The 19,987-nt window shown below is 35.3% G+C and overlaps 1 protein-coding gene across 2 annotated transcripts in view; it reads left to right on the forward strand.

Moving 5' to 3' along the window:
- The window catches only part of LOC139123138 (protein FAM149A-like), a 65,448-nt gene that overhangs the window by 34,483 nt on the left and 10,978 nt on the right, over window positions 1–19,987 (forward strand). For both annotated transcript variants that reach the window (XM_070689156.1, XM_070689155.1), the window contains exons 2-6: window positions 10,597–10,852; window positions 12,670–12,809; window positions 17,136–17,279; window positions 18,769–18,930; window positions 19,277–19,467. In XM_070689156.1, coding sequence (XP_070545257.1) covers window positions 10,597–10,852; window positions 12,670–12,809; window positions 17,136–17,279; window positions 18,769–18,930; window positions 19,277–19,467 — 893 coding nt within the window. The remainder of the gene's footprint in view (window positions 1–10,596; window positions 10,853–12,669; window positions 12,810–17,135; window positions 17,280–18,768; window positions 18,931–19,276; window positions 19,468–19,987) is intronic.

The raw sequence follows: 19,987 nt of genomic DNA on the forward strand, positions 1-19,987 counted from the left end.
GGAGCTAACCAAAATAATCAAGGGTAGATTAGAACTAACCAAAGTAATCATGGGTAGATTAGAATTAACCAATCATGGGTAGATTAGAACTAACCAAAATAATCATGGGTAGATTAGAACTAACCAAAGTAATCATGGGTAGATTATAATTAACCAATCATGGGTAGATTAGAACTAACCAAAGTTATCATGGGTAGATTAGAACTAACCAAAGTAATCATGGGTAGATTATAATTAACCAATCATGGGTAGATTAGAACTAACCAAAATAATCATGGTAGATTAGAATTAACCAAAATAATCATGGGTAGATTTGAACTAACCAAAGTAATCATGGGTAGATTATAATTAACCAATCATGGGTAGATTAGAACTCACCAAAGTTATCATGGGTAGATTAGAACTAACCAAAGTTATCATGGGTAGATTTGAACTAACCAAAGTAATCATGGGTAGATTATAATTAACCAATCATGGGTAGATTTGAACTAACCAAAATAATAATGGTTAAATTAGAACTAACCAAAGTAGGTAGATTAGAACTGAACAAAGTAATCAATAAATCATGGTTAAATTAGAACTAAACAAAGTAATCATGGGTAAATTAGACTTAACCACACACCCTGACTAACTGTTGCTACAACTGTAGCTGTATTCATTGGTTTACAGTGCAATATTTAGTTAACTACAACGTTATATTAAGTTGTTGTCAAGGTAACAAGCTAGTATATGTTGGTAGCGCTAAAGGAGTAAATGCCTAGTTGTAGTTAGCTGCGTCCATACCTAGCTGTTGTCAAGGTGATTAGCTGGTGCCAAATATTACCAGCGCTTCCATACCAAGATGGTTGATTAGTTGTAGGTCTGGTAGATGTCAAGTCTGTTTGATGTTGTTGAATGTGTGTTTATTTCAAAGCGCTATAGGCCTGATGTAACTGTGACATACATGTTGTATATGCCAATTAATTCTTGCTAATTCCAGTACATAACTTTACCCCAGACGATTAACATTGCAAACCAATCCAGTAGTTGATATTTTCAATGTTCTTTGTTCAAAGAACACTCTGTGTGACCACTATCAAAGATGCTGATATGCATATTTGTTGTCAAGGAAAAAAGATGGTCTTTTGGCATTTACCCCAATACCATCAATAATAATTCATTTTTTTGATAAATTGTTTTCCATTAGAGTAATTGCTATTACATGCTTTGTTGTCGCTAGATGGTAATTATCAGCCAAATGAAATGTTATTAATAAAGAAGCTTTGCCATTTTATCTCAATGCACAGATATTGATGGATAGGGTTGCCATGGTGAACAGTGCAAGTCATCTAAATAATATCATAATTCCTTTATTTCATCGCAAATTCCTCTTTAAAATTTCAAACGAAGTATGACTTTGACATTTATCCATTTTAACCTTGCTGTGTGTCATGTCTTGTAACCCCTTTCACCACAATGGTTTTGCCCAATACATCTAATATCAGTGGTGACTTTGGACCTGCTTTTATAGAATTTTTTGGGAGGAGGAAGTTAAAGTTTCAAAAAAAAAAGGTGTGATTATTAATGCATTTGTTTATTTTTCTACAGTAAAACTGAATTATAATTCTATAGTTCAACTGCTATATTGGTAGATATGTTCATGTACAGTAATATCATATGTACATGTAACAATGATGCTTGGACTGTAAGCCCTAGGTTCTACCTCTCAACTCTGGTTTTTTGGTACAATCCTATTGGTTTCAGTTGTAAAATGGACTTATATATATGGAATGAGGTGGTGAAGGGTTGTGAGAAACCTATCCTGAGGAAACCATACTTTTAAACAGTTCCTTTTTCATTGAAACTCTTAGCAATTCATAGCAAAAGATTAATAAGATAAAAGATCGGTTCACCATAAATATTTAGAAAATGATACAATTTCAATGAATCCCACAGCCAATCAGCTGCTAAACTGAAATTGAATTCCTGAGAATAAATGTAAATCAGAGTCTGAATAATTTGAAAAATATTAAAAGCACACTTTTTTCTTTGATGCAATGTTGTTTTCATGGACAGACTTGTGAAATGAAGTGTTCAAGAATTGTGATATTTTCAGTGATTTAACATTTTTCCGAAAATTTTGTCATCACAGCTACTTTATTTCAAGTGTTCTCTCATGAATTTTGATGCTACATGTATTTGTTGTCAAATTGGCATTTTATGTTGGTTGAATTCTGTGACTGCAGAATGTTATTCTGTAGTATCATATATGCAATGATAAAAACTACTGCGGAGTTCTATCTTATTGCAAAGTGTGGCTTTGTACAATGTTGACTTGAAGACCATGAAAAATTAGGCAAATCAAAGTACATAAAATCATATCTGCTTGGAGTATTTAAAATGTGATTACACTAATTATATCTCAAGACAACAATTAATCTAAAAATTCAAAAAGATATATTTTATCCTGATATGATAAAATAGACAGGCTGTTATTCAAGACATGCACAGTTGTCATAGGAAAGAAAAATGCAAATGTGACAAGTTAATCTGTCAAACTTCAAGATGTTTGAGAGAGTTGGTTTGTTTGGATTAAAGTTCCAAAGCCAGACATTGTATGCTTTTCATGTGTCAACATGATCTTTGTCTTCTTAAACATACCACTGATTGGAATCACCAGCAAAATACAAAGGAAAGAAAACTGACCTTGATATATGGTTTAGAGTTCAGGAAAGCGGTGTCTTTTTGGAAACATCCCATTTTCATCAAAAGATTTCTTTGTATCTGTATTTTGTGGGTCAGTGAATCTTCTGAAGAGCTGTTTACAGTTTGATCATGTGATATTAAGATATGCAGCTCTCCTGGTTAGTCTTTTTAGGGATTTTTTTTCCCCACTTTACAAAATACTTGTCAGGAGTTTTTACTGAAATACCTACACACAAGATCTGTATTGTGTTTTGTGTTTGCTAATGGTGTAAGATATTGATGGGAAGCTCTTTATTTTGTACAAACTGCTGACATGTTGTGGACCAAGCCTTACATGACTTTTCATGACACCGACTCTCAGACATTATCTTTCTGTTGACTTTAGAGAAAGTAACATGATCATGAAAATTTGTACAAATTTGTGGTTTCACATAAAAGTCGAAACTTTGAGGATCATGTAAATACATCAAAGATCACATTTACATTTACAAAATTATTTTTCATCAAATTATTTTGGCAAAGCTACAGAGGCAGCAAGCGAAATAGTTTTGAATTTTTCTTATGAACCAGCAAAATTTCTCACTAGATGCTGCAGCGTTACTGATAACTTGGCGTCTAGATTTTACAAATTGTCCACAATAATAGAGGCATTACATATACAGGCAGTGTCAACACAAATTCACAAGCATTAATGCTCCCAGTAAAAAACAAAAAAACTGAAAATATGCATCAAAAATGCACTTATTTCTCCTGATTTTAAAGAAAAACTTCCAAATCAACTAAAGAATCATCTTTACAGGCCAGCATTTAGCTAACTGGAATTTTACTGAAAATAACGCAGAGTTTAAGAACCAACAGAACAAATGCTATCGTACATTTTTGCTCTTAAAATATCTGTCCAACCTGCTTTGATTCTGTGAATGGTTACAGAAAGGAACCCTTGGAACACTGATGTAGTTCAAAAGTAGTGCAATTTTATGACTACATTTACATATTTTTATGCAACGCTAATCCTAAGTATTGATACATTGACTGTACAATACAAAATGGAAAAGAAATATTGCAATAAAGTTCAAAGATGTAATATTTGGAAGATGTCTACTTTGTACTAGAATATTTGAAAAATTTGTGTTTATAGTAATGGCATTCATGTCAGAGGAACTGAGGCTTGAAAAAAGTACTTACTAGCCTTTCTTAAGTATTTGTATATTTCTACATTTAATTCTTTTGCCGTACACTGAATTCTACTGAAAAAATGTTAAATATTTTTTTTGTCAAGGCTGGTGCAACAGTACGGTCAGGTAGTGAGTTATGAACACACTAAATGTATCAGCTGATTTATATATTCTGTTCACATCTGCACAGATGTACATCAATGTCATGGATAAAATATGAATTCTACTGGTTTGACATTTATTCACCCTTAAGGTCACAATTCAAGCTGACAAGTAGTTCATCAATAGTTGTACATGAACAGTGCAGGGTTTTGCTGCGAAGAGAAGAGATTTCTAAATTGATATGTGCAATAAACCAATTGAGTTAAGGAAATAATGCTTTTCAGGGCTAGAGAAAGCTGCCTTACTCTACAGTGGAGTTGGTTGTCATGGCAACTCATCCAAACAAACCAAAACAAACTGTTAAGAATTGAAAAAAAGTAGTGTATATCAGCCTCACTGTGCATTATCTCATTTCTGTTGATAAGCATTCCAATTTATCAGTGTGTACAATCTGAACTGTAAAATTAAAAATGTTGTATTGAATGTGGACATGACAAAAAAGCTTTCTAAGATTTCATTGATAATGTACATGTTCAGTAAAATATGTTCATGTATACAGTCAAGTTTGTCAGTCTAGCATATATTTGATATATCTGTGTATTTATACATCATGTTTGTAACTCTACTTTCTACCTTACATTTTGTAAATGTTCATCAAATGGGAATATAAAACAATATTAAACCAATTTTCAATATTTAGATTCAATATTAAAAATGACTAAATTCTTCGTACATGTGCACGTAATGCAGATAGGTGTTCAGTGAATTAACTGTATATGGATATAACTTCATGTCCTGTGTTTGAAATGCTCTTTTCAGTGTCTGAGTGATGACCTTAGTAGAAATGGTAAAAGTATATGTTTGAAATGTCAGTGATCTCAATCTTGCTTCAGGTTGATGAGAATTGCTGATGACAGTCATAGTTCACATCGTCACGTAGGTGTACATATCACACTGTGATATTCTGACGCTATGGGCTTGTTTATTTTGTGCGCAATTCGTTGAACCATCATTGTCAATTGCTATGAAGGAAACTACAGCTATGCTAGAGTGAATTTGATGATTAAAATGAGGTAATGGGCAAGGACATTGCTATTAGAATTTACATGTACTGCACTGCCTGCACAGCTTGCATTTCAAAGTTAAATGTCAGAATCAACCTTGGCAGGGACCTCGATGCTGGTTTATCTTACTGGAAAATATGAAACAGCACTGATCACAATCGTCGATTTGTTACTTGGTAAAGCAAGTATGTGTAAGACATTTGCTACCGACTAAAATTCAGACAAATTTGATCTTTGTACATCATGTCTATCTTTATTACTGCAGCTTGTAGTCTAATCCTTTGATTTATAATTTTCATGAGAAACAGTGATGGTAGAATTTGACCAGTCTATGCTGGCGGTAACAGAAACTAACATCACAACGCTATGTATTTGGTTCATAAGGATTATCTCAGGAGGCAAGACAGCTTGTTGAAAAAGAACCTGAACAAGGTGTTCATGTCATCTCTGCATAATAACACGCTAATGAAGTTTTACTAGGAATGTTTTATGAATCAGGCCAGTCAGAACCTACCAGCCACACTTGCTATGCTATAGTTTTATTCAGAACATCAGTGCTATCAGATTCAGAGTACCATTTTCACAATTACTAAAAGAGTGATATCTTGAAGTGCTGTTAAAATTTTTTGACAAAAAGTCGCTTTTGCAGGTTAATGATTGAACCCTGACTACATTCTAAAAAGCCATATTGCATTTCAAATTGTATTAGATGAGATATCAGCAATGACCTCATAACAATCCATGATGGAGTATACTTTGAGAATGTGACTTCACATTGCATATCCATGATGGAGTATACTTTGAGAATGTGACTTGACATTGCATATCGATGATGGAGTATACTTTGAGAATGTGACTTGACATTGCATATCCATGATGGAGTATACTTTGAGAATGTGACTTGACATTGCATATCGATGATGGAGTATACTTTGAGAATGTGACTTGACATTGCATATCGATGATGGAGTATACTTTGAGAATGTGACTTGACATTGCATATCGATGATGGAGTATACTTTGAGAATGTGACTTCACATTGCATATCGATGATGGAGTATACTTTGAGAATGTGACTTGACATTGCATATCCATGATGGAGTATACTTTGAGAATGTGACTTGACATTGCATATCCATGATGGAGTATACTTTGAGAATGTGACTTGACATTGCATATCGATGATGGAGTATACTTTGAGAATGTGACTTGACATTGCATATCCATGATGGAGTATACTTTGAGAATGTGACTTGACATTGCATATCGATGATGGAGTATACTTTGAGAATGTGACTTCACATTGCATATCGATGATGGAGTATACTTTGAGAATGTGACTTGACATTGCATATCGATGATGGAGTATACTTTGAGAATGTGACTTGACATTGCATATCAATGATGGAGTATACTTTGAGAATGTGACTTCACATTGCATATCGATGATGGAGTATACTTTGAGAATGTGACTTCACATTGCATATCCATGATGGAGTATACTTTGAGAATGTGACTTCACATTGCATATCGATGATGGAGTATACTTTGAGAATGTGACTTCACATTGCATATCCATGATGGAGTATACTTTGAGAATGTGACTTCACATTGCATATCCATGATGGAGTATACTTTGAGAATGTGACTTCACATTGCATATCCATGATGGAGTATACTTTGAGAATGTGACTTCACATTGCATATCCATGATGGAGTATACTTTGAGAATGTGACTTCACATTGCATATCCATGATGGAGTATACTTTGAGAATGTGACTTCACATTGCATATCCATGATGGAGTATACTTTGAGAATGTGACTTCACATTGCATATCCATGATGGAGTATACTTTGAGAATGTGACTTGAATTGCATATCGATGATGGAGTATACTTTGAGAATGTGACTTGACATGGCATATCGATGATGGAGTATACTTTGAGAATGTGACTTGACATTGCATATCGATGATGGAGTATACTTTGAGAATGTGACTTCACATTGCATATCGATGATGGAGTATACTTTGAGAATGTGACTTCACATTGCATATCCATGATGGAGTATACTTTGAGAATGTGACTTGACATTGCATATCCATGATGGAGTATACTTTGAGAATGTGACTTGAATTGCATATCGATGATGGAGTATACTTTGAGAATGTGACTTGACATGGCATATCGATGATGGAGTATACTTTGAGAATGTGACTTGACATTGCATATCGATGATGGAGTATACTTTGAGAATGTGACTTCACATTGCATATCGATGATGGAGTATACTTTGAGAATGTGACTTCACATTGCATATCCATGATGGAGTATACTTTGAGAATGTGACTTCACATTGCATATCCATGATGGAGTATACTTTGAGAATGTGACTTCACATCGCATATCCATGATGGAGTATGCCTGGAGAATGTGACTTCCCACTGCTGTCTACATGGTTTGAGAAAACAGGATAAAATATTGAATAAAAAAAACTTAATAAAATGATTATAGGGACAAGTCAGCTATAACTGTAATAGTAATTTTTGTTATAATTGTAAAAGGCTGGACATTATTTACCTATATGTCATTGGGCTCACTAGACCATACTGTAATGTTGACAGATAACTGTGTCCCACCCCTTTTTCAAATTTAATGGGCAATTAAACTTGAAAAAGCTTTTTGCATGAATTTTTTGTACATACCAGAAATTCTCCATGTTACCATTGATGGTATGATGGTTTTTTCAACCAAAATAATTGCTGCAAATAGAGTTACAGTGCTGTGTTCCCTTTAAGTCATTGAAATGTGGTTAAAGGATACTTCTGTCTTGCTAGAATGTGCCATGGAGAGGTACCGGCATAGAATTGATGATCAGGTCAACTTCAAACTGACTGATCAATAACAATTTGAATCACATGTTAACTTGTATCAGAGTTTTGTGTATGTGTGAGTGTGTGTGTGTATGTGTATGTGTGTGTACAGTAATTTTGACAGGCTAAACAAAGTTACTTTTTCTCAGCTGCTTTGACTTTAAATGGATAGAAGTTGAAACCATAATAATAAGTCAGGGGGCGGGGAGGCAAAACCACTTAAAAGAGAATTGTTAGCAAAGGTCATGATCAGCATTTGTCAGATTTTGACAGTCATTGTACAACCCCTATCTGAATATTTATAATTGCAATAATGCTGTACTATAAGACTACCATACTGTACTGTACATAATGTAGACATTGCTTGTTAGAGACTCCCATGTAATTATGTTTGGCCAGTTATATGTTACTAGCTATGTTTTAGTGTTATTGAAGAAGAACAACAAAATCTTATGTATCTTTGTTTAGTTAGGTTTGTAATAAACAGCTATGCTACATCAAACCGTGTAGATATACAATGGATATGCATAGATAGGTCACTACAAGTAATTGTATGGTCAGGTCATGTCAATACTTGCCAATTTTCTCAATATTGATAAGATTAAACAGTAGCTGCTGATGACATTAGCAATCAGGGTTCGTTCAAGTGTCTCTTGAAATTCTGCCAAAATGGGTATTTATTGTATAAACTAGAACTTCTATCTACTATCACACAGCCTAACAAAATTCTCCTCAACTTCAGTCTCATTAACAACTTTGATGTTTGGAATGTTGGTGGCAAAAATGCGAAATTCTTGTATCTATCTGTTCACAGTGTTTGTATGGTACACAGTATAATTTGATTTGTCAGGTACTTCTGTGTTGTATAAATAGCTTTGATGTTTGAAATGTTGGTAGAAAAATTGCCAAATTATTGTATCTATCTCAAGTCATATGTTTGTACTGTACACAGTGTAATATGATCTGTCAGAACTTGTTAATTATTGATTTATGAAATGGCACACCTACCTTGCTCAGCATTAATTTTGCAAGAGAGGATCAACCATTACAAATTCATATTTATCTGTCTTCAGATAATGCCAATAACACTAATGATTTAGCTAATTATTGTTGACATTATCTTACTGTAAGTGTTGTTATTTATGGATTGTAAATATTGAGTCCGGTATTATTGTAAATATTGTTGAGAGCCATAGCAGGAAGCTGAGTTTATATCTTAATATACTTAATAAACTTATATACCGGTACATCAGTGATGTCAAATCAATCATATATGTCAGTAATGTCAGTCACTGGAATAATTAACTGATTTTCATTTTGGTAAGTTAAGTAAGTATTTTGAAACTGCAAGTCTTCAAAGACAGCCATGTAACATCGGGGCGAACGCTTCCAAGTCAGTTGTAAGTCAGTTTGTAGCTAAGAAACCAATAGATTGTCACAAGTATGTGACAGATTTGCAGTTCTATTGTGGCAGAGTCATTGGAAAAACTGTTTGTGTTGATGTGTGGCCAAAAAACAGTTTGAGATCAAGTGATGGTATTGTTCCAAGTTGTGATAGTTATTATAGTTGTGCAGTGAACCAGGACAAGGTCTGTACTCTACTGTGATACTGGCATCTAAACATACATTTAAATGTTTACAATGAATAGAATTGAAGGGGAAAAATTGATGAAATTTTCACTTTTTCTCCTTTACAATATTTCAACCATAGATTCTTGTTCTACTGTCTAAAGCACATTGAGATACATGTAGCATTCTGTTTGTCAACTTTGCCTGTACATGAATTGCTATTGTTATTGTTTACAAGTGAATTCTTGTTCAGGCTAGAATTCAAATGTAAACAATAACAGTGCATTTTACTGTACAGATATAGACACAGTGTTGACAAGCTAAATAGTACATATTAGGTATTTCACAATGCATTAGGGAGTAGAACGAGAACTCACAGCAGACATACAAAACGAAAATAGCGAAAACATCATTAAAAGTTACAGCTTACTGTCCCTTTTAAGAACCAAAATGCAATTTTGTGTAGTGTCACGGACAATGTACATGTGCCATATGAACACAACAAGCTAGGCCTACAATACATCCACCATAGTATAGTCAACTCCCACTGCAATGAGAAATTGTTTAAAATATGACAGGACTCAATTCAGCGTGAAAGAAATTTTGAGAATAGTGTGCATAAATATGCAGTAATGCTAACCTATTGTCCGATATAGAAGATACATTGTGTATGAAAACACTGTTATGAGTTTATTGGTAGTCTTTTGATTGTTAACTTCTTGACTGGGTAAGCAGGTACTGCACCTTGCTAACTTCTTAGGTACTACACGTTGGTGACTTCTTGACTGGGTAAGCAGGTACTGCACCTTGCTAACTTCTTAGGTACTACACGTTGGTGACTTCTTGACTGGGTAAGCAGGTACTACACCTTGCTAACTTCTTAGGTACTACACGTTGGTGACTTCTTGACTGGGTAAGCAGGTACTACACGTTGCTAACTTCTTGACTGGGTAAGCAGGTACTGCATGTTGTGAGTTTGAATCTGATCATGACTTTACCGCATTGAATTCTTCTGTTCATGTATTAGTTATCGTGGTAAAATATTTGTTTTGACGTATTTTAGTGACGTGAAAGGGTTTATTCAAGACAAAATTGTAAGGAACTTCAAATATCTTCATTTATTTCAGACGAGGTATAGCATCTAGGGGTGAGAATCATCCATTACCAGAGAAAGCTGAAGATCAGACTCTGTCATATCCTTTTGTAGAGACTGTGAATGAAGCTATTAACAGTTACAATAATAGCTATGTAACACCAAGTACTAGTGGCAGATCATCACCTACACTTATTGATCATCACTATGAAAGTTATCCATCAGCATCTACTGGATGGACCACAGGTTACTCAACAGAACGTAGCAGTCTCTTTTCATGGACAGATGATGTAAGTATTATGAGTTTATTAAGGAAACACAGCAAGGGATGTATGAGGGTATTTGTGCTGCGTATCACTCAACATGAAGCAGCAGCTGTGTTAATGTTGAAGTGCATCCTTTCAGATATTTTTGTGAGAACTTTATTATTTTACGGTTTACATTTTTGACATGACTTTAAATTGCTTGAGTAGTCACTGTTTTCAAGCAATGTCAGCAAATTTTTCTTTCATCTATAGTGCAAAGCTATCATGGAAGTGCAGCGTGTGCAACTACATTTAGCGTTAGACATTTTCTGGTAATTGTCTAATGGGTTCGTTGAAATTGTCCAAAAGTGAATGCTCAGGGGAACCTGCAGAATGTAATGCACTTTGGGCACCTAGAAACAGTAACTGTTATTGAAAGCACGCTATATATGGCTTTTTAAGCACATGCGAAAATTCTGACATTCTCAGTGCTTTGTATTGAGAACATAAGAACATTGCAGATGTTTGATAGTTATGGAAAATGTGAATGCCCTTATCCAACTTGGTTTAGTCCAATCATATCATTGAATATATAGGATTCTGTTGGTTTGGTCCAATCATATCATTGAATACAATAGGATTCTGTTTGTCTGGTCCAATCATACCATTGAATACAATCTGTTTGTTCCAATCATGTCATTGAATACAATAGGATTCTGTTGGTTTGGTCCAATCATATCATTGAATATAATATTCTGTTGGTTTGGTCCAATCGTATCATTGAATACAAAAGGATTCTGTTGGTCTGGTCCAATCATATCATTGAATACAATAGGATTCTGTTGGTTTGGTCCAATCATATCATTGAATACAATAGGATTCTGTTGGTTTGTTCCAATCATGTCATTGAATACAATAGGATTCTGTTGGTTTGGTCCAATCATATCATTGAATACACAAGGATTCTGTTTGTATGGTCCAATCATATCATTGAATACAATAGGATTCTGTTGGTTTGTTCCAATCATGTCATTGAATACAATAGGATTCTGTTGGTTTGTTCCTATCATGTCATTGAATACAATAGGATTCTGTTGGTTTGGTCCAATCATATCATTGAATACACAAGGATTCTGTTTGTATGGTCCAATCATATCATTGAATACAATAGGATTCTGTTGGTTTGGTCCAATCATATCATTGAATACAATAGTATTCTGTTGGTTTGGTCCAGTCATATCATTGAATACACAAGGATTCTGTTTGTATGGTCCAATCATATCATTGAATACAATAGGATTCTGTTGGTTTGGTCCAATCATATCATTGCATACAATAGTATTCTGTTGGTTTGGTCCAATCATATCTTTGCATACAGTAGTATTCTGTTAGTTTGGTCCAATTATATCATTGAATACACAAGGATTCTGTTGGTTTGGTCCAATCATATCATTGAATACAATAGGATTGAACCAACTCTTCAAAGAAAGGGTAAATAAACAGAAGATTGATGTAGTCAAACTAGTCACAACACTGCAATGTATTTTCACTCACAAGGGAAAAGTTCAATTTCGAGTTTTACAGCAGGAAAAAAATTGAATGTTTTTATTATTTTATTATTGCAGCACTTGATTCACTTATAATCAGTTTCAGTCTAGGTTGCTTTGAGTCATTGTTGAAAACATAAAGATTGCGATTGTTGGTGACTCTTGCGTGAAATGTATGCTTGTTGAATAACATTCAGTATTTAGCCTTAAGATTCACAATTCTGAAAGCCTTATTCTAATATATCAATCAAAATTGTCAAGATATATGTGATGAGAAATAATAAGAGTGTGGATGTGTTTTCTATTTGCATACAGGAATTTGATAAGAGAGCTGCCAGGACAGTTCGACACATGTTTGATGAAATTGATAGCACTCTATTTGAAGATACCAAAGGCGTTAGTCCGCAGCTTGCTCAGGAATGTAAAGACTGGAAGGCGCGGTTTCCACATCTCAGGTAAGATGACTACTTTAACCCTTTCACCACAATGGTTTGATCCAAACCCATTGTTATTAAGTGTGAGGGTGGATCTGTTCACAGGGAATGAGGGGTTACCAGGTTAATATAGCATGGCATCAGCTGATAATGCAATATCCAATTATTGCTGGTTACCAGTCAAAACAACTGACTGAACTCAGCATATGACTGGATAAATTGTTTGTAAACCACATCACAACTCAGCATATGACTGGATAAATTGTTTGTAAACCACATCACAAATCAGCATATGACTGGATGAATTGTTTGTAAACCACATCAAATCATACAATATCATCAGTATTCATACAGTGTGTCTACTGCCCCACATTAATATTTATTACTTATTTTGTTTTACAAGCAAGCAATATTATATCTTTGTTTCTGTGTGTGTAATTTTTACTTCACTGAAACAGAGCTGTGAGAAATAGTGTCTAACAGTCATTTCATTGAAACAATTTTCATTCTGATCTATATTCTATGTATAACTGTGGTGTCATTTTTTAGCTCTCATATATGCATATGTATATATGCAAATGGGAGGTATTCTTATAAGGTGGCAAAATGGCGTCTGTGTGTATGTATGTATGTCTGTTAGTCCGTCCAGATCAAAATATCCTAAACCGCAATGGCGGTCATCTTAGTATTTGGTGTACAGGTGCACCTAGGGGTGGAGATGTGAATTAGTTCAAAGGAACATGTCAGTGCCAAAAATATGCAAATGAGGGAAAAAAGGAAAAATCCTGCAAATGGCTAAAACTCAGTAAGCATTGGTCAGATTTGGTTGAAACTTAGTGTGCAGATTCCTTTAGGTATCCTTAATAATGTGTGCACAAATTTGGGTGAAATTTGCATGTTTGTATTTTTAGAGTATTTTTTTCCGTTTTTAGTCAAAAAATCTTGTTCTCTGAAATCGCTCGTCTGATCGCTCTGAAAGTTAAAATTCATGTTCCTCAGAATGACCTCAGTCAAGTTTGTACAAGATTTATCTCAATATAATGTAATGAAGTTAGGTTGAAACTGTCAATTTTTTTATTTTGGGGGCAATTTTTGCCCTTTTTTGGTCAAAAATTTTTTTCTCTTAAAACTACTGATCTGGTAGCTTAGATATGTAGTTTACAGGTTCCTAGGGTTTATGTTAATGAGATATATTGAAATTCGGATGAAATCTGCAATTTTGTATTTTGGGGGGTAATTTTTGTCATTTTTGGTCAAAAATTTGTTTCTCAAAATTTACCAGTCTGATTGCTTTGATATTTAGTAAATAGGTTCCTAGGTTTATGTTAATATGATATATTGAAATTAGGTTGAAATCTGGAATTTTGAATTTTTTGGGCAACTTTGCGAAACTGTCAATTTTACAGGGATATCTTTCATTTTGTTTTTTTAAGATTTTTTTTGGTAATTTTATACCTACTGGAACTAAGAGTATATCATGTGGTGATTTAGTAAGCATTTGATATGGTAAACTGTATTTGGTGATGAAATACAGTAAAAAATCATTAGAAAACATAGCTGAGGTGATTTTAGCAGGTTTGGTTTCCAACAAATATATTCCAAAATTTTTCGATGTTTAAGAGTATCAAGGTTGTAAATAGTTGACACACTTCCTGCCATCTGCTCATTGTATATCTCATGCATAGATGGTCAATACAAAGGGGTGGCATTTGATATTGGGGGGGGGGGGTTCCTGGCAGATTTTTAAAAAATTCCAAACAAATGTCAAAAAAAAATTCAGCCAGAGAAAGTTTGAAAGGTGGGAGAATTGGGAAAAATAATGTACAATGGATCGGATAAAAAGATAATGTACCTCATCAATCTTCCAGAAACCCCCCCCCCTTCTTTCAAATGGTCCACCCCTAATGTATTTTTTGAGCAATTAACCGTGCATTGTATATTAGTGTAAGATGTCAAGTTAGGTAAGGATTTGAAAGGAATAGTCAAGTTCATCACAGTTAAATTTCTTAACTTTACCTCTTGTGTCATCATCCTTGTGTAATTGGTTAAATTTGCGGCTGACTCGCAGCGTGTTTGCAAGGTTATATCTGATTGGTCGATTGTCACTATTCACAGCAACTTAGGGAGTTTATTAGTCCCCACGGACACCGTCCGGGGGGACTTATAGGTTTGGTAATGTCCGTGCGTGTGTGCGTGCGTGCGTCCGTGCGTCCGTCCGTTCACGCAGATATCTCAGAGATGCCTGAAGCGATTTCATTCAAACTTGGTACAAGGATTACTTCATATGTCATACAGACGCATGTCGATTTGTTTTGTGATACGATCCAATATGGCTGCCAGGCGGCCATTTTTATTACGATTTTTTCATGTACAGAGCCATAATTCAGGCATGTCTCAACTGATTTTATTCAAAGTTGGTACAAGGACATTGACCAATGTCATAGATATGCACGTCAATTTGTTTTGTGATACGATCCAATATGGTCGCCATGCGGCCATTTTGTTACGATTTTTTCATGTACAGAGCCATAACTCAGGCATATCTCAACCGATTTTATTCAAAATTGGTACAAGGACATTGACTTATGTCATACATATGCACGTCAATTTGTTTTGTGATACAATCCAATATGGCTGCCAGGCGGCCATTTTATTACGATTTTTTCATGTACAGAGCCATTACTCAGGCATGTTTCTACAGATTTTATTCAAAGTTGATACAAGGACATTGACCAGTGTCATAGCTATGCACATCAATTTGTTTTGTGATACGATCCAATATGGCCGCCGTGCGGCCATTTTGTTACGATTTTTTCATTTACAGAGCCATAACTCAGGCATATCTCAACCAATTTTATTCAAACTTGGTACAAGGACATCGACCTATGTCATACACATGCACATTGACTTGTTTTGTGATACAATCCAATATGGCCGCCGTGTGGCCATTTTATTACGTTTTTTCATGTCCAGAACCATAACTCAGACATGTATCAAGCAAATTTATTGAAAGTTGGTACAAGGAGATTGACCAATGTCATACATATGCATGTTGATTTGTTTTGTGATACGATCCAATATGGCTGCTGTGCGGCCATTTTGTTATGATTTTTTCATGTACAGAGCCATAACTCAGGCATATCTCAACCAATTTTATTCAAACTTGGTACAAGGACATCGACCTATGTCATACACATGCACATTGACTTGTTTTGTGATACAATCCAATATGGCCGCCGTGTGGCCATTTCATTACGTTTTTTCATGTCCAGAACCATAACTCAGACATGTATCAAGCAAATTCATTCAAAGTTGGTACAAGGAGATTGACCAATGTCATACATATGCATGTAAATTTGTTTTGTGATACCATCCAATGCGGCCATTTTGTTATGATTTTTTCATGTACAAAGCCATAACTCAGGTATATTTCAACCGATTTTAATCAAAGTTGGTACAAGGACATTGACCTATGTCATACATATGCACATTGATTTGTTTTGTGATTCGATCCAATATGGCCACCATGTGACCATTTTATTACGATTTTTTCATGTCCTGAACTACAACTCAGACATGTATCAAGCGAATTTATTCAAAAGTATTTTTATCACAGACCTAATGAAGAGGACTCTATCCTCTCTGAGGACCTGTAATCAAAGCACCCATTAACAAGTGGGGACTGTGTCATCAACGATGACTTGTTTGTATTATTTAATTGTAACGGTAAGATTCTGCCAACCAATTGGATAACAGCTTCGAAATCGCTGCAAGTCGCCCCTAAATTTGTAAGTTGTTCCAGATGTGGATGCACTATTGTTCTGGAAGAAAACAATGTTTACTTTTACCTGTAGGGTTTCTGAGTGAATGATTGTATGCTGAAATCTCTCCGTGCATCTGGTGTATGGGCAAAATGTAAACATTGGTTGCATGTTATGTATTTCAGTCTATGTCAAATATTGTAAATGAAAAATCAAGAACAGTTTACTGTGTGCTTGTAAAAGATAACATATTTGTCAATACATAAACTGCCTTGCAGATTGATTGTCTTAAAGATTATCACAGAAGAAGAAAAGGAAAAGAAACTAATCAAATTGCTGTAACACATTCACCTTGAGTGCCTGTTCGCCTATATATAACTATTTTATCATTACATTCAGCTGTTTGTTATATCTTTATCACTCTCCATGGGCCAAGGCACACTTGAGGGCCAATGTCATCACTCTGTGCCAGTCTGTGTATGTCAGTCGGTCTGTATGTATGTCCATGTTTCATACAATTGTTGGCTTGTTTTGATAACTATATGGGAGCGAACAGTAACATTGTCACTATTTTTTGTAATTACAGAATTCTTGGAGAGCAATTAATCCAGCCCCAAGATGCAGGATTTCAACTTTATCCCCAAGAGGCAGCGAGGCCCTCTACAGGTAGTATCTTGCTAGATGTTGGGGACAATGAAATGGCCACCTGCGTTGCCATGGATACTCAAGAGTAAGTTGAAATTGTGTGTATATATCCAATCAAGGGTTCCAATAGAGATATAGCCAGATTGTATATCTATAGTGATGCAAATATGCAGATAGAAATGTTGCCAGATGGGTGTCTATATTTATCCAATCAAATGTGCCGACAGAGATCTAGCCAGATGGGGTCTATAGCCAATCAAATGCACCAATAGAGATAAAGCTATATAGTCTGGTTCCCTGACCCATTTCCCCGGTAGAGGGCGTGGGGAAATATAGGGTCAGGTACCTGCTAATGTAAGCATGGACGCTATTGGGTTAAAATAAAACAAGCTGTTATTGGATGAAAGTAACACTTGTAACTTTTTCCCATGTTTCTTGGGTTTCGCACTTTCAGGCTCACTTGACACCAATTTCTTGTTTGTACCACAAAGCCGTGGAGGTAGAAAGAAAGACTTTTTACCTCTATGATTAAACTACTGTGATTTAGCACACTCTTGATACTTTAGAACGTCCACATGATGCCTGGCATTTTTTACGAAATTCGGACACCATTCTATCCATCGAAATCAATCGTCGTTCGCAGTTCCAACAAAGTTTGCTTTCAATTAGCTGTGATTTCGCAGCAGTACTTGTGGCGTGTATCGAACGTGCTCGGGTCATTGGGGTCACGCCACAGTCGGCGATGACCTCAATGACCCTTGTGCGTTCGATACACGCCACAAGTACTGCTGCGATATCACAGCCAGCCTCAGTCACCTCTATTTCCCCGTACTTCTGGATTAATCCTTTCAGTTTATGTTTCCCATCTCGTGTGCCAATGTTTTTGGTTCGGATACCAGTGTTCGAACATAATTCTGCTCCAGTCTAATTTTGACCGGCGTTTTCATGTTAGCAGCCATATTTATTGTACCATGTTCTGTCAGGTGACTAACCTCCGCCATCTTGAACAAAATTCTGTTCAAGATGGCTACCCGGTACCTGACCCTATATTTCCCCACGCCCTCTACCGGGGAAATGGGTCAGGGAACCAGACTAAAAGCTATATAGTGCTAGTAGCAAATCAAATCTCCAAATAGAGATATTGCCAGGTTTGGTGTCAATAGCCAATCAAATGTGCCAAAAGAGATGGAACCATACAGTATGTCTATAGCCAATCAAATGTGCCAATGGAGATGTAGCCAGGTTGTATATCCATAGTCAATCAAATATTCTAATAGAGATGTAGTTTGATTGTTGTCTACAGCCAACCAAATGTGCCAATGTTTGTGTTTTATTGCCAATCAAATGTCCCAAATGTAAACCAAGTTTATGACGCAAATATAGACAAGTATTAAAATTGCACTTAATAACTGACAAATTATAGTAGAAATAAACATCATTCAAATACATATTGAAGAAGCACTTTAGTAATTATGTTTACATCATCAAAATTTTTATCGTTTGTATGGTGTTTAGTTCTTCCCTTTCAAAAGCATTTGAGTCCATGGAGAATATTTCTGGCTTCTCTCTGTCAGGCTTTCAATACAAGGTCAGCATGTTGTAGCGACAGAAGCGCCCTCAACAGAGCCATCACAACTAAGAACTTCCTCACCAAATCATCAATATTCACATCTTGAAGAAGAGATCTTTGAATCAGATGGATGTGTTGAGGAATATCTTGCGTATGATAAAATGGGGTAAGTATGTCTTTAGGAACAATTGTCAGTTGATTTTAAAAGCCACAAAGTGGTAAAATTGTGCTTTTGCCATCAGCTTGCAAAACTTGAGCGCACAAGCTGTAGTCCAGCAGTTCATGTCAAGATTTTGAGAATGTTTGTTTCATGAAATTTCTATGCAGTACATCTAGCTCCAAGATGACTTCTTATAGATATTGCATTATCTGACAGCTCACAATGCTATGTATTTGTCTTCAGTACCTCAGAGACTGAAGTCTGACTGAAATCCAAACTGTTATCAGAAGATTTTACTCAGTGCTTGCAGACTTCTAAATTAAATATTTTTCACAATTTTTCTATCAACCAGGAGAGATGATGATGGTTTTGAACAGAAAAAATATCACACGCCAAGACGGCGGAGACAAGGTTTCCCACCAATCACACCCAATGCATGTCTTCAAGACAGCATCAGTTGCCAAGTTTTTGATTCACTTTGGAATGAAGTGTCTACTTGGCTTAGGGTACTCATAAAGAAACACTTAGACAAGAAAGCAAGTGGTGAGTTCAACTTGTTTTATTACTGTCCCACCATTCATTTCCAAGTCAATTTTATACATAAAATATTATCAAAGACTTGCATGTTTCAGTAAAAGAAAAGTGTTTTGCATTTCTGCAATCCATGGATAAATTTCTCCGTTTTGCAATAGCTGTTTACTTATTTATAAAACTTCCCACTATTACTGATGCCATGTTAAGAATAGGATCTATATCAAAGTGCTTTCTAATCAAGCACTTTATTTGTCCCCAAAGTGTTGTACATCAATACATTGGAAAACTATGCAGTTGATCTTCCACGACATTGCACTTATGATATTAAGGGGAATGTCTCACTTTCCATTTTAGTAATGAGATGCCATTTAGTAAGATTTAGAATACCCCTGTACCATATTCAGTGGTTCATCATCTTCACTCCATGTGTGTGTAATACCCCTGTACATTGGTGAGTTCTCCCAGCAGTCATTTGTTTGATATTTTTGAAAGGTTTCATTAAAATCAGTCGGTATTTACATGACAATTT

The sequence above is a fragment of the Ptychodera flava genome, chromosome 22 (assembly GCF_041260155.1).
Source record: "Ptychodera flava strain L36383 chromosome 22, AS_Pfla_20210202, whole genome shotgun sequence".
Taxonomy (NCBI): domain Eukaryota; kingdom Metazoa; phylum Hemichordata; class Enteropneusta; family Ptychoderidae; genus Ptychodera; species Ptychodera flava.